At 36.2% G+C, this 24,818-nt stretch overlaps 4 protein-coding genes and 1 non-coding gene across 7 annotated transcripts; 2 read left to right on the forward strand and 3 right to left on the reverse strand.

The window, feature by feature from the left end:
• The first annotated feature begins 213 nt into the window (after positions 1–213).
• On the forward strand, positions 214–2,148 carry LOC116297501 (uncharacterized). The gene has a single exon (XM_031705740.2). It carries the CDS (start codon positions 302–304, stop codon positions 1,415–1,417), a length of 1,116 nt encoding a protein of 371 aa, XP_031561600.2. The 5' UTR covers positions 214–301; the 3' UTR covers positions 1,418–2,148.
• Positions 2,149–3,374: 1,226 nt separating this feature from the next.
• Positions 3,375–3,447, reverse strand: Trnar-ccg (transfer RNA arginine (anticodon CCG)). Its single transcript has one exon. It is a non-coding gene; the product is annotated as a tRNA-Arg (tRNA).
• Positions 3,448–3,533: 86 nt separating this feature from the next.
• Positions 3,534–10,124, forward strand: LOC116297488 (checkpoint protein HUS1). The gene is made up of 8 exons (XM_031705715.1): positions 3,534–3,704; positions 5,467–5,597; positions 6,027–6,200; positions 6,800–6,907; positions 7,478–7,552; positions 7,992–8,091; positions 8,646–8,765; positions 9,181–10,124. Exons 1-8 carry the CDS (start codon positions 3,653–3,655, stop codon positions 9,264–9,266), a joined length of 846 nt encoding a protein of 281 aa, XP_031561575.1. The 5' UTR covers positions 3,534–3,652; the 3' UTR covers positions 9,267–10,124.
• A 647-nt stretch (positions 10,125–10,771) lies between these two features.
• LOC116297489 (myosin-2 essential light chain) lies at positions 10,772–15,419 on the reverse strand. The gene is made up of 6 exons (XM_031705716.2): positions 15,285–15,419; positions 15,170–15,197; positions 14,892–15,026; positions 12,489–12,656; positions 11,235–11,312; positions 10,772–11,018 (listed from the first exon to the last, which is right to left on the reverse strand). The coding sequence occupies exons 1-6, from the start codon at positions 15,285–15,287 to the stop codon at positions 10,990–10,992; spliced, it is 441 nt and encodes a 146-aa protein (XP_031561576.1). The 5' UTR covers positions 15,288–15,419; the 3' UTR covers positions 10,772–10,989.
• An 836-nt stretch (positions 15,420–16,255) lies between these two features.
• LOC116297491 (tetraspanin-13) lies at positions 16,256–24,412 on the reverse strand. Of its 3 annotated transcripts, none has more exons than XM_031705719.1 (5): positions 24,245–24,412; positions 23,225–23,392; positions 22,329–22,526; positions 21,368–21,496; positions 16,256–16,703 (listed from the first exon to the last, which is right to left on the reverse strand). In XM_031705719.1, the coding sequence occupies exons 1-5, from the start codon at positions 24,329–24,331 to the stop codon at positions 16,647–16,649; spliced, it is 639 nt and encodes a 212-aa protein (XP_031561579.1). In that variant the 5' UTR covers positions 24,332–24,412; the 3' UTR covers positions 16,256–16,646. The 3 variants fall into 3 exon arrangements, with proteins under 3 accessions (XP_031561579.1, XP_031561578.1, XP_031561580.1); XM_031705718.1 differs by lacking the exon at positions 16,256–16,703 and adding an exon at positions 18,033–19,550; XM_031705720.2 differs by lacking the exons at positions 16,256–16,703; positions 24,245–24,412 and adding exons at positions 18,033–19,550; positions 23,699–23,890.
• Positions 24,413–24,818: the final 406 nt, after the last annotated feature.

Raw genomic sequence — 24,818 nt, forward strand, 5'->3', positions numbered from 1 at the left:
TCGAGGAAATGGTTTTCAATTCCTTCACTTGTTTGCACTATTTACGTCGGATAAGAAAAAAATTAATTATAGTTGATTTTCCCCGACCTTATTCGCCATTGACTTTTATCTAAATTGGGCTTCCTGTGTTACTCCCTACCGTGAGGCATTGTGCCTTTAGTTTCCAGTTTTCCTCGGTTTCTTTAGCGCCTGGCAGAAATTGTGTGCGTCACAAAACGCTTCCACAAAAGGCCAAATCTCATCTTAAAATATTTATATTTACCTTTTAGCTTTTATTGAAATTTAAACTCTTGGGATTAAAATGGCTGAAAAACTACAATGGCGAGAGGAGGTGGATGAGAAGATGCGTAGTTTGATGGAATGTTTTCAAAAACGCGAAGCAGAGTTGAGTAGATTAGCTGAGCAACTGGCAAAACAACGAAGTGAATTAGACAAGGAGACAGAGAAAAGAAAGCAAGATACGGAACAAGACATAATACAGCAGTACATGAAGCTAGAAGAAGAGAAGAATCGTTTTAAGATGGAAGTCAAACGTATGACAAACGTCTATGAGTTTCAGACGTCTCGTATCCAACTCGATGTTGGCGGCCATAAGTTTACTACGTCGTTACAGACTTTGAAAAAGGATCCAAATTCCATGCTAGCTGCTATGTTTTCTGGAAGGCACTCCTTAGTAACTGAGAATGATGGAAGTTACTTTTTAGATAGGGATGGCACTCATTTTCGATACATATTGAACTATTTACGCGACGATTTTCAATCGGACACTTTCCCTACTGACGAGGTCACCTTGAAAGAAATTCAGAACGAAGCGAGGTATTATCAATTGCTTGACCTTGTGGATGCCATTGATGAACTCTTATACCCTCCTCCTCCGGCTCCTGATTACACACAGCAAGAAATCGATGATATGTTAGCTACAGTGTCCCAGCAATCCAAGAACAACGAGGATGGTAGAAGTAACGCAAGAAATGCTTCATCTTCTATCAGTCCTGGTAGACATGTAGACTTTATATTCCATAGCATGACAAAAAGTAATATCGACTTTAGTGGGAAAAATTTGTCTGGTCTTACGTTTGCTCATACAACATTTGCACATAACGTGACCTTTGCTGATGCTTTGTTGATCAACACCTGTTTCTATGGCTGCGAATTTGCGAGTCACATAGTCGTAGATTTCTCAGGGGCTGATGTCTCTGGTGCAGATTTCAGGCAGTGCCGATGTATCAAAGGGGGACTTAATGCATTTGGGGGTCAATCTTCTGCAAGTGCCCAAGGGGGTGGGGGTGGGTTTATTTTTGGTACCAGCTGTTCCAGCTTTGCTCATTTGATTAAGACAAGCCATGTTAAATTTACCAATGCCAAGCACATAGGGACAAAATTTGACCCAACTATCCTTGATATCATTAAATTTTAAATCTATTATACTAAAATGTGCATACTTTATACCAATCATATTGGTGTGTAACCAGGTGACAATATTGTCAGGACTATGTACAAATAATCATTATGATTATTAACAAAATGAATTTAAAAGATTGTAAAGTATAAATGCTGAATAGAAAAAATATCTTATGTAATTGAAAACATTTTAGTATATTATCACTAACAATATCCAGTAAAAAAACATTCTTTTTAAATGGAAAGGTGTTGAAACAACACCTCTTTTTATGGTATGCTGTGCAGACAGGGTATAAATGTTTTATCATATTTAGAAGTTTCCTGAATAGGAAATGCTGCATAACTTCCCTTATCTATGCATCAAGAACAGGCTAGTCAAAAATGATGGTGACAAATTAGCATTGCTGGTTTTCAATCATTCCCAAGAAAATGAAATAACAAAAGATACGGTGGCCATATTGGATAATATAACAAAAGAGAGTAAGCTAATGATGAATCTTTTGTTACTTTATCCAACATTGTGGCTGTGAAAACCATCAATACTGTCAGAGACAGCCAAGTCATTAGTCTTGACTACAAACTGACATATATCTATGCATAGTGAAAAAACTGTTATTACCAAAGATTATTATAACTTGACAACGTTCTAATTTCACTGGTATTGATAGGAGATGAAATCATGCAGCATGTTACAACCAAAATAACATAGTTGACAATCATGCATTAAAATGATTGTAAAAAAACTTACCACATGGAGTCCATGATAATGTTAACGATTTCTCACTTTTTAGTGTTTAAATTCCTCAATTTCACTAACATCTTGGATGCCATTTTTGCTCTCTTACATCAGCTGTGATGGTACAAAATGAGAAGCATTACTGTACTTTTTGATATTCTGCGAACTCTGACATTTTAACGGCTTGTTATGACATTGGTTTTTCACTGCCGCCAGTTAAGAATATATATTATTGATTGCCTGTAGCGGAAAAACAAATACCAGTGTGCAGCTCACAACTACAGAGTTCGCAGAATATCAAAAACCGCAGTAGTATGGTCTGACTGGTTGTAAGCTCCCAATGGATTTATTTTTACCACCGTCGTGATTTATTTTGCTTTCTAATTGGTTTAGAGCCAGGGGAAATAGGAGGGCATACTGATAAATTACTTCAGCAAATCACGCAAGTGCTTGAAACCCTCAGTTTTTCTTTCAAATTTTACCTGGCTGTCTTCGTAGTAAAATGAAAAAAATTTTGTGGTAAAGAAACAACAATTTCCTCCAGTTTTCCTTGGTATGTCCTCTTATTTACCACTTTTTTTCATCATCTAGCCGTCAAAATATGTTGTGGACTCCCTTGGCTACACCTCGTGAGTCCACGACATTTTGATGCATTTTTGGTTAAATATGTAATGCCATTTTTCCCTATGAGTGGAGGCAAGGATCTCCAATCCTGGGTGTAAGCCTTCATGGTTGCCCTCTGTTTGGGTCCCCTTGCTAAATTCTGGGTTTCTTTTTTTGTGCAGCTTCTTGGTTTCATAGGAGGTAGGGTCATGTGAACTATTAATTCAGCAAGTCCCTAATTATGGGTAGCATGGGTGGTGAAGCGGTGAGAGTGCTCCCCTCTAACCAATGCGACCTGGGTTCGAGCCCCGACGAGCTCGATGTTGTATGTGAGTTGAGTTGTTTGTTGGTTCTCTCTTGTGCTTTGAGGGTTTTTCGGGTTCTCCAGTTTTCCTCCCTCAGCAAAAATCAACTTCTAAATTCCAATTGGAATCCAGTGGAAGAAGAGCCACTCTGTGGAATCCACTGTTAATCCCATTATTATTATTATTATTTATTATCATTAATTTGTATTAATTTGTATTACTAATTTTTTAAAAATCTTATTATTAACCAACAATAAAATTACTCTTAAGTTTGATTCATTATTATCCAAAAAACAATGTTTTCTTAAAATCCGTCGATAACAAAAATGCGTCCTTGATGGGACTTGAACCCACAATCTTTGGCTCCGGAGGCCAACGCCTTATCCATTAGGCCACAAGGACATCCATCGCCAATTTCTTGTCCAAAAACATTCTAAATCCATTATCAGACAATAATATCACCTAGAGCATGATGGGATACGAGTCAAAAATGGCGGGTAGTTTGACGGCTTGTCGTGCTTCGTATCAGTCTTCTTTCTCTTTTACGTAAGATACGACTCTAAAAGTTTAATATCTAAAGAGTGTTCAAACTAGTAGCATCTCCACGATGCGTTTCCGTGCAAAAATAATTGACATATCTTGTATTCAAAGGCTAACACGTAAGTGAACTTTGTAGGATTCAGAAGTTTAGGAATTTTGTCTTCGCGTAGTTTCGAAAAAAACGTCTTTAAGTATGTCGTTTTGTGTCAGAAATTTCGAAAATTGCTGCATTCCTACCTACTTAGCTTCTTTTCTATAAGAAAAGTTAATTGAAAAATTTGAAAGGGATGGCTGATGGATATTTTCAAGATAAATCTGCTTCTCTTCTGCCTGTTATCTGTAGGATTGTCAACTCATCTCTCATAAATGGTTCTGTCCCTCCTTCTTTAAAAACTGGTATTGTCAAACCTCTTCTTAAGAAATCATCGTTGGATCATGAAAAACTCGTTAATTACCGTCCTGTATCAAATCTTAAGACTGTCTCTAAAATTATTGGAAAAGTTGTTGCTGATCAACTTTGTGCTTATTTGTCATCTAACAACATGCATGAACCTCTTCAGTCTGCTTATAAACAATTTCATAGCTGTGAAACTGCCCTGACTCGTGTCCATAATGACATCCTTAAAGAAATTGATAATCGTTCTGGTGTTGCTATGGTTCTTCTGGATCTATCTGCAGCTTTTGACACTGTTGATCACACTATTCTTCTTGATCGTATGCATTCAAAGTTTGGAATTTGTGGAACAGCTCTTAAATGGTTTAAGTCATATCTCTGTAATCGTTTGCAGTATGTTTCTGTTCATGGTTCGTTCTCTAAAATTGTTGATATAAATTGTGGTGTACCCCAAGGTTCGGTCCTTGGTCCGCTTCTCTACTTGTTGTACACGTCACCACTAGCTGATATTCTCCGTCGTCACAAAATGTCCTTCCATTTCTTCGCTGATGACACCCAATTATTTATGCCTTTCAGTTGCAATGATGATATTTCTACTGCCTTAACTATAAAAAGAATTGAAGCCTGTCTCTGTAAAATAAATGACTGGATGACTGAAAATAAACTTAAACTTAACAAAGAAAAAACTAAACTCCTTATCTTGTCCTCGAAGTATAATCCTCATCTGTCTACTCCTCTTCTACACTTTGGCGATCAGGTTATCAAGCCATCCCGTAATGAAAGAAATATTGGCGTAATCTTTGATTCTGTGATGTCAATGGTTCCTCATGTTAATAATATCTGTAAGACGTCGTTCTATCATTTGCGTAACATTGCTCGTATTCGTAAATTTATCTCCGTCCATACTACTGAAAGACTTGTCCATGCTTTTGTGACATCCAGGCTTGATAATTGTAATTCTCTTCTATATGGTTTACCTAATGCTCAAATTGATAAATTACAATATGTTTTGAACTCTGCTGCTCGTCTTGTAACTCTCTCCAAGAAGTATAATCACATCACTCCTGTCCTTTGTTCTCTGCATTGGCTTCCTGTGAAACATCGCATCAATTTTAAGATTCTACTCCTCACTTTCAAAGCACTTCATGGTCTGGCTCCTGTCTACTTGTCTGATCTCATAACTGTGTATAAACCTAAAAGAACTCTCCGCTCATCCAAGGAACTGCTTCTTGTTACTTGTCCGTACAATCTTAAATCTTATGGTTATCGTTGTTTTTCTGTGTCTGCTCCTGTTCTATGGAATTCACTACCGTCTCCTCTTAGAAACACTTCATGTCTAAAAACTTTTAAGAAAGACCTTAAGACTCATTTGTTTAAACTAGCTTTTGAATCATAATTTATATATATTTTACAGCGCTTAGAGCCGACTTGTATAGGCGCTATATAAATCATATTATATTATATTATTATTATATTATTTTTTCTAGGTGTCTTAGCTACCTTATCGAGGATGGCCAAGACTTGTGTCCTTCGTCTCACTCCAACGAAGCTGTATTTTATCTTTTCTGAAACCGCGGGAACAAGTGGTGGTGTTTCTATGTGGTGTGAACTTACCCAGGTTAGTTTTCAGCAAGAATTCAGTTCACAGTTTTCGTTTTGAAGCGAAGTTTTTGAAAGTTTGATCCGTCCAGTGCTGTGGCGGGCCCGCGGTGGCAGATACAAGCAACCAAGCAAATGAGATTTGCGGGGGAGGGGGGGAAGGGGAAGTGTTGCTTATTGGAAAGAAGTGTCAAAAAATATAACATAGTTTAGAGTTTAGATACAATATTGGTGTATTCAGGGGAAAGAGAAGGAAGGGGGGGAGGGGGTTGAGGGTGTTTTATGAAAGTTGTAGATGGTTTTCCAGAACATTGGTCACTAAAACATACCCAAGTTTCATCCATCCATCAATTCATCCATCCATTCAACCAGCCATCCGTCCATTCAATTGTCATTCATCTACCCATCCATCCATCCATTCCATTTATATGTAACTTATATGTTTCAGGGTAACATCTTTGATGAATATCGTATTGAAGGTGTGGATGAAAGCAACAACATTTACCTGGAATTGGTACCTGAGAACTTGTCCAGGGCAATGAGATCAGCCGGTAGTGCCCAAGCAGTAAAAATTAAACTGACCAAAAAACATACTCCTTGTTTTACCTTTGAGATCACACTGGTATGTTTATAAAATAACAGTCATTAACCAGTCATCTTTAAAACAAAAACAAAAACAAAAAACCCACTTGTATGCTACTGTTAATGTACCAAAACTCTCTAGGGTCGCAAAAATTATGCATTTTTATGCAAAACAGGAAGGGATAATGCATTATTATTATTTGATGCTTCCCAAGACTTGCTTCACTTGTGTTGACAAGGGTATCCTCTGGTCAATAATGCAGATTCTACCCTGGGTACCAGAGCCCTGAACAGGGACGTGGGTCTCAGTACCATAGTTCAAAACCTAACGCAATACCTAATTGCAAAAATTTGACCACATTTTATGTATTTGCATACTTCTGTGCACAGGCTTTCATGTACTTTAAACCAACACATTTCAATGCGAAGCTGGCTTGTTTTACCAAATAAGGCATGTAAATGCTTATTTGACAGCAAGAAGCCCAAGGATAGAAGTATGCAAATACAAATGTGGTCATACTTATACGTGTTGCACTATAACCTATATTCACCAGCAATACTGTCAGCTCACCAACCCCTACCAATATTCAACCTACCAACACAATTTTTCCTTTTTTTCCCCTTTTTTATTTTTTGCAGCCATCACTTTCCACACACACTAGGAGTGTTGTGCATGATGTTCCAGTCAGTGTTGTTCCTCAAAGGAATTGGGAAGAGTATTCAGAGCCAAATATGCCAGACTTTGATGTGAGATATTAAGTAGTGCATAACTACATCACTTTATCCAGGAACATAATTAGAGTGATTCCATAAGTCAGTGCTTTCACTCTTTTGTCGATTCTGGATAAAGGAGTGAAAAATACAGCTTACGGAATCAGTCTAGAAACATAACTATATGGTGCAATTTTTTAGAGCAAAATTGTTGATAAAAAAATTTTTTCAAACCATGGCCATCAAAATTGCAGGTCTTGTTCACTTAACAAAACGTAGATCAAGGTTCTACTTCAGCAATGGTACACACAAAAGTTGCAAAGCTGCAAATTTAGGAAGTAACTGTTATGCAATTTACATTCTTTGGCTGTTTGCAATCGACCTTTCTCCACCTGCTTTCTCATGCATGCGGCAACCATGTTGACTGGGACAATAATGATAATCCCCACATAGCCTCGCATTCAAGCTCTTGAGGATGAGGGTACATGGTGTTGAAAAATTTTTCTATTCTTCTGGGAATAAATTTTGTACTGACAGTATTATTGAGGTCCATAGTTGTACCACATGTTCAAGTCTTAAATCTTTTACCTTGTCATCATTTTTCAGGTTAGTATCTACATGCCACCCATGAAGACTGTTAGGAATGTGGTTGAGAGAATGAAAAATCTCAGTAATTACATGGTAAGAGTAATGGTAGTTTTGGGGGGGGGAGGGGTGGGACAAAACATCATCACTGCTCATTGGTAGGATGTGGATGTTTTGTCTCACAATAATCACATGTTCAATCAATCAGACAGTCTTCTATCCTTCTACTTAACCAACCTTCTTTTCATCTATTTATCTATCTATCGATTCTTGATCCATCGATCTTTCCTTTCTTCATGAATCTATGTAGTATACATATATATTCATTCATTTTGGACCAAGAGCTAGAGTGGCATAACTCACAATCCTTTTCTAATGCAGTAATGTGTTAGTTTTGATCATAAAGTCATTAAAAATGTGTGCACATGGTGTGTGCAATCATAAAGCATGCACTCCCAACCAATCAGAATGAGAGATGTATAACAGTTATTTGATAATGGTATTTAAAACTAGGTTTTTGTCATTGTAATTGTAGACAATTGCTGCCAATGTAAAAGGATCCATGACCCTTGGAGTAGAAACAGATCTAGTAACCATAGCAACACATTTCAAACATCTGGATAATCCTGTTTGGGGTAAATAAGTATTTTAGTTTTAGTATTAATTTGGATACAGCAAAAGTACTTGTCAAAAAGTGGGCTTGAAATTGAGGAAAGGGGAAGAACAGGGGCGTAGTGAGGTGTCGATTATGAGGGGGGGGGGGGGGGGGAAGTACCATTTTCCTGCCAAATCCACAGGAATTCCACATGTTTTAATTACATTTTAGTGCCGGAAGCAAACTTTTTGGGGGCACATTTACCCCTCCCTATGCTAGTGGAGAAGAATCTCTTTTGATTAATGCCAGCACGTCATTTGAAATAGCCAGTGAAAAGTATACCAGCCAGCTAACTTTGACAACATTGCGGAAGACAGGGCAGGGCAGGGCTGTTGCACGGGGGTAGTTTATATGTATTATTTTGACAACAAGCTGGATAGCATTTCTTTTCAACTTCTAGTAAATTGTCCCTTCAGTGAATGTTACGTCAAGGTCTCTTGCTATACCATTGGTGTAGGGAGGTACCTTGTTATAATTTTGTTCTTAAATGTAGTCTACTCACTAATGATTCATCATGGACTTTTGATGTTGCAGAGGGTGAAGAGAATTTACAGACCCAAGACAAGGAAGAAATGGCACAGGCTAGAATTGAAATAAAGAAGATGGCAACTTTTCTTCAAGGCGAGCAGTTTGGTCCAAATAAAGTCATATGCAGTAAGTATTTTATTAGGAGGAGAAAATGCTTTTGATGCAAAAAGATTTTCCAGACCCCTAGCATTCCTGTTTTTTGGGTACCCCTTTCAATCGTTTAAAAAATCCTCCCAATCCTCCTTCTGACCTTTCAAGGCCCCCCATGTCCCACTAAAAAAAATTGAGGGCCCCCCATTTTCTCCTCCACCCCCCCCCCCCCCCCCCCCCCAACACCGACTTAAATAATGACTGGTCTCTAAAAGACATTTTCTTAATTTGTATAATAATTTTGTTAGTTAACACTTTCACATGATGGTATACACTCTACAATACTTGATCAAAACCAATTTGAGGGTTGTATTGTCTACAATTAAACATCCCCATCCCCACCTTCCAAGAATTAAAAGTTATCCTAGCAATGTTTCTCCTTTTATTCTAGATATTATTGACAGCAGAGCAATTCAGTTTTTTCTTGTCCATGATGATTTATCACTCCAGTATATCATACCAGCTGTATCAAGATAGCATTAGAGAATCAGGGAGGATTGTTAGTATGTAGGTAGAGTAGAGTAGACATGGTGAAAGTGTACTATGAAACCTTCAAATTGTATTGGTCTCCAAAAACAATTTCTGGGCTGCTATCTGTCAGGACATGGCTTAATAAGATAGAAGTGCAAAATAGCATGTTAGTTCAGTGGGGAGAGGCAAAACCTGGAGAATGGCTAAAGGGATCTTACATTTTTTTACTGGGAGTAGGGGAGGGGAAGGGGAGAAGTGGGATTTAAGAGGGGTCATTTTAAAAAATCAGTCTCAAGAAGGAGCACACACAAACAGAAATCCAAGTTGCAATGCATTTGTCGACACCACTAAAACTCACCTCAACTTTGTGTAAACGATAAACTTTAGTTTATGTTTGATGTACATAAAACATATCAAGAACAACTAAATCTCCCAGTAAACCCCTTGCTGGGAGTGGGTCTGCACAGGGAGCCCAAAGTCCGCTACACACTTTCGTAATTAACAGAATGGTAATTCTTCACAGGGGAAAGTACCCAGTCTTGAAATAAAATCCCAAGAAAGTATTAATAACAAAATGTAAAGGTCTGTTGCAACAGTGTTATAGATTAATAATTTGTGGCTGGGTATGACCTAGATGGGGGAAGTGGGAAAGAGTAAAAGGGATAGGATGAAACAATGGGAGTTTATGATGGGGAGGATCTGTTATGTACTAGAATCCCATCCAGGAGGAGAAGAGATCGATACACCTGATTACTTGATCATTCTATAGATCCCTTTCAAAATAGTCCTCAATACAAGGCTAGTAGGAAAATACCAATTTGTATTTGTGCTGATTTTTTGTTTTTCTATAAAGCTTTAGCTGTACATCCTTGATTACTAATTTTGCTGTAATAGTAACCTAAAATTCACACCTTGTTCACTCTTCCTTAAGCTTAGAGGTTTTCATTTTCTAATGGGATCTGAGTGGAAAGCAGTTCCTGTGTGAAACTGCAAGTTATAAAACTGCTCATAGAAAGTGTAAGCACAAGCCAAACAAAAGTAAAATTTCTGATTATGATGCACATTTTGACTCAGAAGTCCAACTCCATTTAAGCACAAACCAATAATATTAAAAAAAGGAAATGTCAAATTTCCAACTCCATTTTCTTGTTTTCACTTTGCCATAAGGTGCTACCAATCCAATTCCAGTCACATTTGAAACTAGAAATAGGACTAGAATTAACAGATCTCGAGTGTTCTCCCAACATCCCAAGTGTTTTGATCAGAGTATCAAACACAGAAAAATGTTTTTGATTTGTTTTATAAAATAACAAACATGTGAAAAGATCGAAAAAAAGCAAAGTCTAAGTAAATTGTCCCTACGTGCAGTCTTATCAAACTGACCAATGAGCGTGCGTGATAGATTAAAAATGAGGGTAGCGTTTTTTGATACTCTCATCAAACATGGGTTTCGACCAATCATAGTGCACGTAGTATCCCAATTATTTTATAAATACAAAACAACTACTGTATCTTGGGAAAAGATCAGGCTCTCAAACTTTATTTATTATTCTACAAAGTCTAGTGAAAAATACAAGCCATTATGAATAGATGTAATAATATATTATAGAAAGACTCAAATTTATCAAAATTTGCTATAGATATTCAACAAAAGGTGATTTCTAGTAATCTATACAGCGTAGAAATGTAGGGTTATAGAATGCTCTGCCTCTTGACATCACACCAATGTCTATGCTGATATTATTACCTTCACAAAATCTGCAAAAAAAATAATTAAAGGTAAATCATTTATTTATATCCTGATGTGGGGAATCATTCATTGTCTGATTAAATGCCTAATTAGGAAAAATTAATGGAAAAAATAAGTCACTGAGGTTCTAGATGTAATTTGTATGAAAAATAAGTGGCATAATTCCCAGTAAATACTAATATGTATATAATACAATATTATTAAATTAGTTCAATTCTTGTTACCTTCATAATTGATGTATCCACTATTATCATCAACAGTAGCAAACAGGACATTAACATCCTCATCTGAGAGTTTCTCTCCTAAAAATATGTTTTTAAGTTAATACATTGGATGATAATTTCTTGATTTCACTAAGAGTCACTAGACATCATTTCCAGTCTCATAAGGAGATGCTCATCACCTGAATCTGAATTTTTAAATAGCATTTTTTCTGGGTAACAACACATGGTTGTCAGAGTTTGATCACCATGTGTAGCAGATTAAATGTAATTCAAAGAAAAGGCTAATTGAAATCCAAAATTTAAAAAAGGCCAAGTGTTTTGATGTACAGTAAAACCCCTCTATACCGGACAGTGCTGGGACAGATAAAAATTTCCGGTTTAGCGGGGATTCCGGTATACTGAGGTTTTTGCAAATTACTTTTGTTTTCGATTTGAATAGGTGCGATATCACACCTATTGAAAATATGTTTGTGTCTAATCGTTTGGCGTCAGTATAAACAAACATGAAAACGAAAGTTCAAGTAAAAATATCAACAAGATCAAAAACTAAGCAAATTCTTTACTTTTTTTCAAAAGAACGAGAAGAAACATTCTAAATACGATCGCGAATCATTCGATCTTTAGTATTTCTCAACACTATTAAACCTTCGTTATGCATTCTGTTTGAGCATTTATATATTGAAAACAATTAATTAGTCTTTATATGTCTATTTGTGAACAAGATTTACTATTTAAAGAATATTTTCGATGATTTTGTGAGTTTAGAAGTTGTCCCTGTAGACTCAATTTATACACCCGCAAATACGCTAGTGACGGTAGTTCCGAAACAAAGGTAAGTTCTTCCGGACTAGCGAGGTTGAATTCTATTGTCAAATAGCGTTTGGTACCGAAATTATCGTCCAGTTTCCGGAATAGAGAGGTTCCAGTTTACTGAGGTTTATTTTACAAAAGATATATGGGAAAAATTTCCGGACCAAAACTTTTGTCCGGTTTAGAGAGAATTCCGGTGTACTGAGGGTCCGGTATAGAGGGGTTTCACTGTATTCCAAGCAAATTATTATCTAATAGACCTTTCCCCAATTCCCAATTTGCTTGGATGACCACAAAACAATGGTTTGAAGTCAAGACTGAAATTGATTCTTTTATATTTTATCAAGTTCAAACTTAATTTGAAACCATTGCTTCATGACCAGTCACTGAAGTGAGTTTGGGATCGGTCTATTACAAGCTTCATTTTACTGATAGTGCTCTTACCAAGTGTTGTCAGCAAATTTCTAAGTTCAGCAGCCTGTACTGTGCCTGTGCCATCACGGTCAAACACTCTGAAGCCTTCAATAAACTCTTCTAATGAGGGATTGGCTTTCTTTTGGTAGGCTGAGTGATAGATTGGAAGGAACTCCTCAAAGCTTACACGCTTTTTACCTGTGTAAAAATATTCAAGGAAACATGTTATATGTAAACTTGAGGCCAACAGCATGCCGCAGATGATGCCAGTGTGATTATATGCACTCACATAACCAACATAGTCAAAGACGTCTGATTTGTTGGCTTCTACCAATCAAAAAAAGATACTCAAACTAAAGTGATTTTCCTTGCACCGTGAATCAGTTTCTATTAATATTAGTGTAAAATGGTCAAATAGATACAAAAGAAAACAACAGAAATATGATCTACTAAGTCTACAAATTAACACTATTTCATGGTCTGGGGAAAATCACTATATGTGGGCACATTTAAACAGATTGTCAGTGACTGAATTATATATTATATATTTCCAAAAAAGGTTTATGAATGTTTTGTTACATGTTGCATACCAAGCCTGCAATGCACTATCGTCAATGTGAATACAATCAGTGAAAGGCCACAATGATATGGAATTTTCCCTAACTTTGTCTACACATTGTCTTCCCGGCATATTTTCCTGTGTTCTGGGATTATTTTTTACATATGAAAAACGAACATGCAATGCACAGCAAACCCTTCACCGATATATTTAATTCTTGAAAAAGCTATACACCACTATAACCAGCTGACTACCACAAACAGGTTTCATTAGTATTATTTCTTTGTTTTCCCACCTACACTCACAGACAAGTCATAGCCTGAATAGTGGCCCAAAAGAGTCCTTTCCTTCCCCTCCCCCTGCCCATCCCAAGTCCCCCAATCTAATGGGGGAGCTGCTGCATAGCTGCTGCTATGCACTCCCTTCACTATTACTATTTTTGTTTTCCAGTAATGCTTGATAAGCAATTCAAACATGCAAAGAATCTTAATTCTGATAGGTTACACATTAACCTAGAGTAGGAACACCCTAGACATGAGGTTTAGGTGACGTGGATTATGTCATAGGGTTAATGTGTATGTCATTGGCTATAATTTGTGGATTAAAATAACACAAAAGTAGGTGGTCTGAAAGACAGACAGACAAACGAAGATTATTTTGGAATTTAGAACTTCATTTTTGAGGATGGAATATATTTGGTCATTAACAGAAAGCATTTTATTTGACATTTTATTTTCATGGGATGGGTGTGTAAATACGTAGAGCAAGTGTGTGCAGACAGACAGACAGATAGAAGGACAGACAGACAGACAGATAGATAAATAGATAGATAGATAGATAGATAGACAGACAGACAGAATAATGTCTTGCAAAGGGGGGCCTGGCTATAGAAATTAATGAGACTAGTAAGTTTATATTTTTTTGTCAGTATTTAAATTCATTCACTAAATCACATCAAAACTATTTAACTTAATAAGCTCCATACAAGATAATGGGGTCGGAGGTAGTGGACCAATTTTGAAATTATTTTATCGCAAACAGAATAATTTTATTCAATAAATTTATGGAGAAAATTATTCAGAATTTAGAATAATTCATACGATCATCTGGGCTTGTGGGGATAATTTTTTAGTGAATTATAATAAGTGGCTTTTTAAGAAGTAAAATTGATATTTCCGTACTTCAAGTTTTCGTGCTTTAGTTTTTTTTAAGAGAATTTCTTAACTACAGAAAACTGGAATCCGTACAAAAAAACTATATCAAGAAATTTTCATAATACGATTAATAACTCGACCCTTGAATCGGTTCATGGATTTTTCAACAAACACGCTTGTCTGTTTACTAAAACATGGGTAAAAGTACAACTTCTGCTCGATTAAATAATGTATAATCTCCTCAAAAACTGTATTTTCCTAATGGGACACAAAATATTGCTCATTGCACGTATTTATTTACGGTTTTGGTCGGCATTTATGTTTGCATCTGGGCGTTGAAATGGGTTGATCGACGTCACGATACGTTCATGTGTTATTGTGTTAACACAACGAAACTGAATCATTTATGTCCTGGTGGGACTTATTTTAAACAAGAACACAATAAAAAATACCATAAAAACAAAAGAATTGTTGTAAAATAGGCGGGTTAGCAATAGAAATAACGATAACAGTTCCAGGAAGACTAAAACAAGGTTTCTTTGGCAAGAAATATTCAGGATTACTTTAGTAACATCAACATCTGTGGTTTGATTCTAGCCTTCATGTCAGAAGAACTATCATTTTTGTGCTGTATTACCGTAATATTTCTAATTTAATTATCATGAATCAGTCAAATAAAGATGTGGTATTAGCGAATAGAAAAACGACTTACAAACTTACCAACATCTTTCTCAATCTTCTTTACTTCGCCTGCAGTGGGATTAAGACCAAGAGACCTTAGGACATCTCCTATTTGGTCGTAGTCGATCTTATTGTCTCCTTTTCGATCAAACAGAGTAAATGCTTCCCTGTATTCTGCAAAGAATAGCACAAAAGAACAAATGGCAATCAGTAGCTAAAACTTGCAATGGAACACAAAGCTAACGACGCCCTGGGAAGCTGGAAGATTTCTGTGCTTTACAACCAGCCCCGCATTAATCGCAACAGTGAAACTTTACCTCCAATTTGATCATCTGAAATCGCCGACTGAAATAAAACCAAAAAATATCAACTTTGAATTTTGCTGAGTCTGAACAAGTTAACAGAGAAATGTCCTAAGAAAAGTTTACCCACCATTTTGCTGATCTTCTGACAAGTAACTGGTACTGTGCACTAATCTGTCACTACACAGGCAGTTTACATCTGATTGACGCATTTAGACATAACGAGCTGTCCACATAAGGCATGCCTCGGAGAGACCTCGGATTTTGCCGTCTTGATTTTCATTGGAGCATATTTGAAGACTCTCCATTTCAAATAAACGAGTGGGTAGCGCAGATATGAAAGACATGGGAAACATTGGAACTATTTTACGAGAGGTGCTTATTTGCGTAGTAGGCGGTGAAGATTGGAGTCGGAAGCAGTCCAGTCCTATGAGTACGTTGCTAATTAATTCCAAAGGCTAACACAGCCCCCCTCCCCCTCCTCTTTACCCGGAATGTGTCAAAAAAGCCGGCATCCAAGAAGATTAAGTTTGACATTCGTTTCTGGGGTGCCGAACCCATGGATAACTAAAACGCACTACGAGGTCACCGGTCATTCACTGTACCCGGAAATAGTCACGTGACTACCAGCTGTATTGGGTGGTCTGATCACAGGTGGGCACATTGTTATTGTGTAATGGATGAGGGAAAAACAGTTGTCATCTCACGGGACCCGATTTAGGGGGGAGGGGTGGTGTTACCCGGTACCCACCACCTCTGGAAGTGAAATCTTAGACTTTGTCCCCAAATATCTCCAAAACTAAAACCGAAATCACAGTAATGAATGGACGGTCTGTCTGCATGTATGCTAAAAAACATATTTGAGTATAGAAATTGTCACTACAGATCCCCAGTATCGAGCATTTGAACAGGTCTCTGAGGCTAGGGGGTAGAGGTAACGCACCACCTTAATATCAAATCGGGTCCCTTTTATTTCAAGTAAGACACTTTTGATTAGTTTTCTTTTCATAAATAATGCAAAAACAAAACAATTTCTACATAGTACGTCTAGTACCCATTCATGATTCATTTAATTAGCAACAGAGATACTAGTCTAACAACTAGTAAAAGAAATTGTTTATTTAAATTTGTCTTAGATTTTGCTTATCACAGTCAGCCTAGGAACATTTTTTTTCTCGACTAGTTTGATCCAAAAAATTATCTACTTAAAAACAAAACAAGAAGGAAACAAAAGAAAAGTTACATACTGAGTGAACTCGCAACAAGAACAGACAAGATCCTGGGAGCCTGTTCTGTGGTTTCTTAACGGACTAAATATTTATAATAATCTTAGGTTATAATCATTTCTATACTTTGTAACTTTTCAGTTTTACAAGCAGCGCGAACTGCACAACTAGCTTAATATATATAACTTGAATTCTAAGAAAGCCAGACTGTCGGATACCAATGCAACTTCCTGTTCACGCCGCGGACAACCTCCCTAGCTCTTCGTCTAGATTACATGTCTTTTGCGATTTCTGAGTTTTCTCGTCAGGAAGAACCCAGCTAGCTGTAAAAGAATTTTAAAAAGTGTAAAATACGAGCAAGCATGGTGTTAAAAGCAAACAAACACTAAAAGTGTGAAGAAAGGTCAGAACACAGCGCCCTGGAACATTTTGCGCAATATTGCATAAAAGTATGATCGAAATCAGTAATTCTGCAACGTTGCACACGCATGCTGAGCACGAAATTGCGCCCCGTGCCATTCCTGGATTTAACAGTTGCGCACAATCAGTTAACCTGCATAAGTATAATCTAAACTAACTCTGCAACGTTGTGCATGCAAGCCCCGTCGTGTGAACCCTGAAACATTTGCGCACAACCTGATCTGCAATCAAAAGCTAACTCTGCAACGTTGCGCGCCGCAACAAGCTAGTACTGGCAAAAAGTTGCTACATAACATGCGCAACTGCGTTGCACCATTTCAGTTATGTCTGATCAATCGACTAAATATCACTAGTTGGTTACTAATAGTTAATAATAATGTGCTGTGCCGTAATGTTGAGTAGTGACATAGTTGTATCCTTTGATAAATAAGCATTATATTAATGGCGCCCGCTGTTGGTTCAAATGTCGTACCGTTCCATAACTTTACTGGCAAAATAAAATGAAAAAATGCAAAGGTTCGTGCTATAGCTCTATTACAATTGCTCTAAGACACTTGATTCTCCTTTTTCTCTACTTCAGCAAGCGCAGAGATCAATAGGCGTGACTTAATTTGCAATTTAGTTTGGATTTCTGAAAAGCCGATCGACGAAACCCCTGAAGGTACATCCATGTTTACACCCGATAAATTTTTTTAAACTTGCGCCACTTAAACCTATCAGTATCAACAATGCAAATCATCGTCTCTCAAACATTCTCAATTTGTAAAAACGGAGTTTGACGGTAACATATGGACCCTGTAAGTGATCCTCAGTCGATCTCTAGTTGGACGAGACAAAAACAAGAATAACCCCCTGAATTAAAAGACAAACTATTTGTTGGCTTTCAACTTGAACTCTAAGAGGGATCCTCACCGGTACCGGCTGTGTAGCAGACTATTGTCAACCAACATGAAAGCCACGTCTTTTTTTTTTTTTTTTTTTTTTTTAATTATTTATTTGTTTTATTCTCATAGGAATGGAAGGAATTTGCATACGTCTGAAATGAAAAAAAAGATAAACTGGGAATTGGTGTAGGAGTTCAGGTTTGTGTATGTTGGAACAAAATCCTTGAATAGAAAGGGTAGAGGGTGCAAGGTTTTTGCTCCCTCTCACATGCGGCAAAGGAAGCAAATGAGTCAGTTTTAGCCTCACTTATAACATGACTCCAAACAAAAGAACATTTGACTGCAGGCTCAATTGTAATAAACAGCTATTATATTTCAAAGAGACAAAGCATTGATATCTAAATCACATGATTGATATAGCAGTAATAATCATAGTAACATCTTTTTTAACTTATTACATTATAAAATTACACTTCTAGAAAATAGTACTTGTTCAAAATTTTAACAAGTACTATAGATATTGAGTACAAAATACGCTATAAAGTGATCAAATATAAGGTTTTTGAAGCTGGTAAATAATAATTAATAATATCAGCTGCTTCACAAGCTCAGCCAATTCTGTAATTTTGAGACTTCACTCTACTCTTTCAATTTTGTATCTTCTTTTTTGACTGGTTATAAAGGATCATAAACAAAACGAATAACATTGGAAGCATTAGATAAAGATTATTAAAGATTATAAGGGTAAATTAAAGCAGAATTCTACAAGTCACTGGTTTCGAAAATGCCAAACTTATCTCCTTTCATTATCATTTACATTTACCAAATTACAAGCATGCCCTCTCTTCGAGGCTTAAGTGCTCGGGTATTCAGGATCAAAGTTAGTGTTCTAATACAAATCAACCCGTTAAGATATCATTAGTAAAGGCCAGACACTGAGGGTGGTCACTGCCAGGGTTTTATTACGTCCTCAGTGGTTCTTTTACGTCCCTCCAATACAGGGTTAGATAGTGTGGAGAGACGGGGCCTACGGTGTGCATTACAAATATTAAGTTCTTTTTTGACTGGTTATAAAAAATCAAACAAAAGAAATAACATTGGAAACATTAAATAAAGAATATTAAATAAACAAGATTATAAAACTAAATTAAAGCAGAAATGAACAAGAGAAAGTTTTTGAAATTACTCTTACAAGCCTTTTGGGGTTTTAATTTACTCTTCTTTTTCAATATAGTCTTTCTAAATGGCAGCTTTGAGCAACACTCATTATGATTCCCAATATTCTACCTGATTCTCAATATTCTGCATACTTGATAGTTGCGAGGTGCGTGAAGGAATTTCGTTTTTCACTGCTGTCAGTCAAAAATACTAAAGGTGCAGACTGGTTACTTTTGATTAATTTAGACTGTTAATAGTCCCTCTTTTTGCTCCTAACTCAGTTGAGTCGAGTTTTCCCCCTGCCTATTTGTCGCACGAAGAGTAAGGGCAAGCTTGATGGGCACCTGAGGAGGGTAATGTTCTTCTCCCTTTGTGCTGCCTCACTTTCTACCACTTTTGACCAAGTTAACAGACTAAGATTTTAATTGACGGCAGTGAAAAACCAATTTCACAACAAGCCGTTAAAATGTCTGAGTTCACAGAATATTGAGAATTGCAGTAACTGATAGCAGTTTGAAACAGAAGAGTTCATAGTTATGATCTAACATTGCAAATTGCAGTAACCTATTTAGTGACAAAAGGGAGTGTCATTATTTTGAGGCAAGTTATTAATGGAGTAGATAATTATATTATTTATAGAAAATGGCTTGGATTAACTCTTGGATCCTTCAGATTCCTGTAACGACAAGTCAAGTACACACCAAATAACTGCAGATAAAGAGAAACCAATAGTGAGAAACAAAAATGAAAGAGTTAGAAGAAAACACAGATTTGCAGTTGACATGCAGATTTGATTTTACATTTAACAAAGATTTTGAATTATTAAAAGTGTTAGGTTTTAACAAAAGAACGTCTTAAAGATTTAAAGTTTAAGAGAATTTAAAGATCATTTATAGCACATTTAAAACACAAATGTAATATATTTTTATCCTTCATTTCAGTCAAAATGGCTCAAGCTTAACCCTCTAGGTTCCATTAATGATTTCATTATTCCGATATTGAAATTTATTATTCGTTCCTAGAATACGATGACCGCTCAGAAATAGAAATAACAACGAATTCTGATTGGATTATTCCATGTAAGGAACACCATAATCCTATCGGAATTCTAGTTTTGAATCAGTTATTATTTTGAATCCCGAGTCTTAATTTAGTATTATCGGAAAGAATAATAAATTTCAATATTTGAATAATGAGACCATTGATAGAACCTGGGGGGGCGAGGGGGGGCTTGTGCGGATTCACTTGAGCCATTTTAAGCCATTTTTAAAATCTTAAAATTTATCAAACCCTGAATCAGCCTTTAAGCTGATCAAAGTCAGGGCACAGTTAACTCACAGATGAAAGTGGAATTTAGTTTGTTAGGTTTTACATATGAAGGGAGAAAACTGAAACTGGAGAACCCTGAGGGAAACATCTAGAATCTAACAATTATTGGGAATTACCAAGCAATATTAGTGAGAGCCAAGCTTTAAAGTTTGATAGGTTTATGAAAAATGCTCTAAGAACTTGTGACGTGCTTAGGGTTTTTTTTGAGTAATCATAAAACACTTTTAGAAAAGTAAGTTAAATCAGTTTTATCAAGTTTTGTCTTATTCTTGCTTACATTCTAAACAAACTGAAGGTGCAATGCACTGTGACAGCATCGCTTGAGTGTGAAAACTCAAGGCGTATCACACAGTCATGATGATGTCGAGACTTAGCTACTGCTGAATGACAGAACCAATGAGTGAATATTCCAGCACTATACATGTATAATACTATCTTGGAACTCACTTTTCTTCTTTAATGTAATGTTTGTAAATTTGATTTAACAAAAATTATTATATGTAAGATATTTAAAATCAAACTATATCATACTCCAGCACCATATTACACTATAATCTCAATTGGCACAAGATTGTCTAATTTCACACATGTCATACTTATATATTTTTATTTGATTTAGCTATAATTATTAATAACATATTTCAAACTATTTTTAGTATACTCCAGCACCATATATTACAGTATTTATAAATTTGATTTATGGAACAATTTTTTTAAAAGTATTTTACTGTTGAAAAGTATTTTCATTTATTTATGCCAGATTCTCTCTGTCAGTTTCAGTTTATTACATATACTTTTTTAGCTAATGGGTCTTTAACTTTTTTTTTTATGCCACATGTTGTTCCTGCAGTATCATTTCTTTATTTAATGGTTGTGCATGAGAAGACACATGCATATGGATACAACTCCAACAAAGAATCTTCTCAAGGCCACGTGTCATTCCCTAGAGTATCATTTCTTTTTTTAACAGTTGTGCATAAGGAGACTTGAATATGGATACAACTCAACATTGTATCATTTTCTCAAGAGAATAGTACGAGGTAATCATGAAACAGCAAAACATTATGCCCAAGCAGGTAACATGGTTTGTTTATTCAGAAAAAAATGAGGCTCCTGTTATATTGTTACGTCCATGACGCTTAAAAGGTCTATTCTTATGGCACCTTATAGCAAGTCGATAGTTTTTGTTTACTCACCAGTGTAAAACTAAAGAAGAGTCCAACTCCACCTGCCAGCTTCAGAAGATGATCTATGACCACTTCTAATTTTGTGTAACATGTTTGACATTCATTACATTTCTCTAGCTTATTTTTACAACATTTAACCTGGAATTGAATAAATACCAGTTTTTACCATGAATGTGAATTTTCTCGCTTTCTGATTGGTCTAAAGCCGGGGGATATAGGAGAACATACTGATGAATTATGTCAGCAAATCATGTGCGCACTCGAAACCTCATTTTTCTTTCAAATTTTACCCGTCTTTGTAGTTAAATTTTTTCAATTTTTTTGGTAAAAAAGTTCACTGAATTGGTTTTTGAAATAGAAAGCATGTCTGCACTTCATGTTGCTTGTAGTTATGAACCATGCAGGAATTGGCATAACATGAGAGAAGTGTAGGAGGGAAGCATGACACATAAAGGAGCGTTTCTCAGCTTAGGGTAAAAATTACCCAGAATGTTTACCTATTTGCATCCCAACCCCTGAAACACTCCTCTTTATGAAAACCACAGTCTGTGGCAGATCCATTAATTTTAGAAGAGGGGAGGGGGGGTTGTTATTACAAAAGTTTTATTAGGAGTGTGTAGTTCCAGAAATCATCCACACCACACTCTACAAAAATTACAGAGTGTGTATGGAAGAAAATTGGAATTTCTGGGGCTAGGGGGTGTCTTTAAAAAATTCCTCCATGAGGGAGGTATGGAAAATTTTTGTAACTACACAATGTGAGGAAAATGTGGTGGCTTACTAAAGATAGTCACGTACTGAGAAATTTGAGAAAAGGGGGTGGCTAGACAACCCCTTCACCACCCCTGTCAGATCTGCCCCTGAACTAGTCACCTTGTCTGCAACCCTTTATTCTGGATCTGGGTCTCCCTTCCCTGTTCCCAATTCTTGTCAAAATCACCAGTGAGAAATTATTGAATTCCTACAATACCTTTTGACAAGATTGAATGTCAGTAATATTCTTAAATCCACAGCAGTCTTTTTGTGTTTGAATTTTGCCTTTAATTTCACTGGGAAGTTTTTTCCATCCAGCTTCCATTAGCTTTTCTTGCTGGTCATGTGTTACTGCTAATGCCCCTATGGAAACAGCCATTTGAATTATGAAGAGAAGAACAAGAATGACCATATACTTTATCACAAGTCAAAGAAAATAAATAATTTATCATTACTGTTTCTTGTTAAAAGGCAGCCCCTTAAAATTGACATTTTGATAGTCAACTGAATTCGAGGGCTTCTCTCAAGGGTTGACAAATTTTCCTCTCTGTACAAAAATCAACTCCTAAATTCAAATTGGAATCCAGAGGGGGAAGGGGGAGCGGGACACTCTATTTAAACACTGTCAATTACAATATTTGAATTTGCCAATTCTACACACGTGTGATGCCAGGTCCAGGAACCCAACCTGGTACCCCAGAGGGGAGAGGCTTTTGCAAATATGCACTACAAATTTTGAAGTCTCGGTTCCCTATTTTTAGTGTAAGTTACTCATACTAGTCTTCTGCATTTTCCAATCATATTCCTCATATTGCAATTTATAAAATATTTATATATAATGTGCAAGATGATTGGCTGGATAAAGTACTTGAGATATAACACACACACTTATTGGCTACCATGTTTGGCTACTCCTCATGTTCCTTAGCTTGTCTCTCTTGCTCTACAGCTCCCAGCATGTTTATATATCACAGTATAGAGTCATGCACACATGTTATATATAGACCCCTTGAGAATTAAAACCTATATTGTTATGCCCTCCAAATTGAGCTGCATTTTGACGTGCTGCAAGGGGTCTATCCCCAAAATATAATAATCATTTTCAAAGGATACAAAGAATAATATAACCTGGCTGTGTCTGACAGCACCGACCATCCCAAAGATCGACAATAATAGAAGAAATACCCCACATGCTATCACTCCTCCAAGGATCGGCAGGTTTGTAACAACAGCTGTAGCTCTGGCATAGATAGCTACTCCAATCAGGATTAATGATAAAAACTACAATATGAGAAAAATACAATATTTAATTTACAGCTACTTCGAAAAGGTTGGCGAAGGTATATTTTGTTGGATTCTAGGTGTTCTTTACCAAGCTTGAAATGTATTATATCCAAATGTAATGACATTTTCCGTACCTTATCGGCAATCTATAGTTAACATTCTTCCAAGACATTGATCATTTACAACCCATTTTAAATAAGTTATACATTATGCTAATCACATTGAAATAAATATTCATAAAGCCTCCTAAATCAATATGAAATTTATATCCCAAACACGAAATAAAAGTTTAAAATAACCTACCTCCTTAAAAGATCGACATCTTGGCATTCAAAGACATTTTTTTGAAATATTTTTATATAATTTACGAGCAGATTAAGTTGAGATTTCATCTCATTATAAAATTATTTATGCGTCTAACGTGGCTTTAACATCGATTTTTATCTCTCGCGTTAAAACATGAATGAATATTTCTATCGATCGAGGACTCGATGAATACTAAAGCTTACTTGAACTAAATAAAAAATATCCTTAGGAGTTAGTCTGAAAAAAAGCTTTTAACATGTTTTTATAAAGTTCAACTAACAAAAGAGCAGTTACAGTATCAGAAATGCTCTTAAACTGTGGCTTCAAATCACGCTTAAAAAAACTTTGAAAAATCGAAGTCAGAAGATTAGATGTCTTGTAAACTAATATGTTTATCGTAGTTGGATATTAACTAATAAAGCCAATTATTAAAGCCAACGGGAAACCTTTTTTCTGACCTCCAAAGGCTTTGTATTATTGAAGTATCGGATAACACTCCAACTTTGTAGATAAAGAAAAAAATTATATTGAAAGAAAACTTACGATATATAAGGTATTTAGAGCCACAAGGCTGTTCTTATTGCAGTAGTAAGCACAGGACTGTACTTTGGAGTGCTTTGGAGGATACATTTGGTATATTTAAAACAGGATTTCCATCAACACTTTGATTATCTTCTTCAATCGTCACTTCGTCTTCTCTCTTGTGCTTCTTTGAACTACGGGATGATGAACCTACCTAATGGGACTACCTGAATATAGGCCCTTATGGTCCCAGTCAGTAAGGACCGAACGGTCGCCATTAGCGGTCGGCTTGTTCCGTACTTTATTTGATTGATTTAAGCCGGCAAATAAAAAAATTATAATACTAAATAATATATGTCCAGCTCTTAATAAATCCTTGGTTTTTCACGCTTTTTTTTTCTTTTTCTTTTCACGTTCGGGAACGAGTTAAAAGGATGGTCCTGAAATTGGGACCCGAATTTATTGATTCCCTGTCAAAGACCTGCTGATATGCTCGATGCTGGAAACGGAAAAAATGAGGTTTTGTAGTATGAGGCATTCAAGTAAGATAGGGCCGAAACAGAGGAAAGGACGTCTCACTTGGGCTTCCTGTGTC

The sequence above is a fragment of the Actinia tenebrosa genome, unplaced genomic scaffold, assembly GCF_029948245.1.
Source record: "Actinia tenebrosa isolate PJP-AT-01 unplaced genomic scaffold, QUT_ActTen_1.0 PGA_scaffold11__36_contigs__length_13525064, whole genome shotgun sequence".
In the NCBI taxonomy this organism is placed as follows: Eukaryota; Metazoa; Cnidaria; class Anthozoa; order Actiniaria; family Actiniidae; genus Actinia; species Actinia tenebrosa.

What these genes read in the sequence shown, in the direction of transcription:
- LOC116297501 (XM_031705740.2), top strand. Translation starts at nt 302, where the DNA reads ATGGCTGAAAAACTACAATGGCGAGAGGAGGTGGATGAGAAGATGCGT.
- LOC116297488 (XM_031705715.1), top strand. Translation starts at nt 3,653, where the DNA reads ATGCGTTTCCGTGCAAAAATAATTGACATATCTTGTATTCAAAGGCTA. An exon ending in TTGTATTCAAAGGCTAACAC is followed by an intron (nt 3,705 to 5,466) that starts GTAAGTGAACTT and finishes TATTTTTTCTAG; the next exon opens with GTGTCTTAGCTACCTTATCG. An exon ending in TGTGGTGTGAACTTACCCAG is followed by an intron (nt 5,598 to 6,026) that starts GTTAGTTTTCAG and finishes TATATGTTTCAG; the next exon opens with GGTAACATCTTTGATGAATA.
- LOC116297491 (XM_031705718.1), bottom strand. Translation starts at nt 24,331, where the DNA reads ATGTATCCTCCAAAGCACTCCAAAGTACAGTCCTGTGCTTACTACTGC. An exon ending in CTCTAAATACCTTATATATC is followed by an intron (nt 23,393 to 24,244) that starts GTAAGTTTTCTT and finishes CTCATATTGTAG; the next exon opens with TTTTTATCATTAATCCTGAT. An exon ending in GCCAGGTTATATTATTCTTT is followed by an intron (nt 22,527 to 23,224) that starts GTATCCTTTGAA and finishes CTTGTGATAAAG; the next exon opens with TATATGGTCATTCTTGTTCT.
- LOC116297489 (XM_031705716.2), bottom strand. An exon ending in TTCAGATGATCAAATTGGAG is followed by an intron (nt 15,027 to 15,169) that starts GTAAAGTTTCAC and finishes TATTCTTTGCAG; the next exon opens with AATACAGGGAAGCATTTACT. An exon ending in TGGATACATCAATTATGAAG is followed by an intron (nt 11,019 to 11,234) that starts GTAACAAGAATT and finishes TTTTTTTTGCAG; the next exon opens with ATTTTGTGAAGGTAATAATA.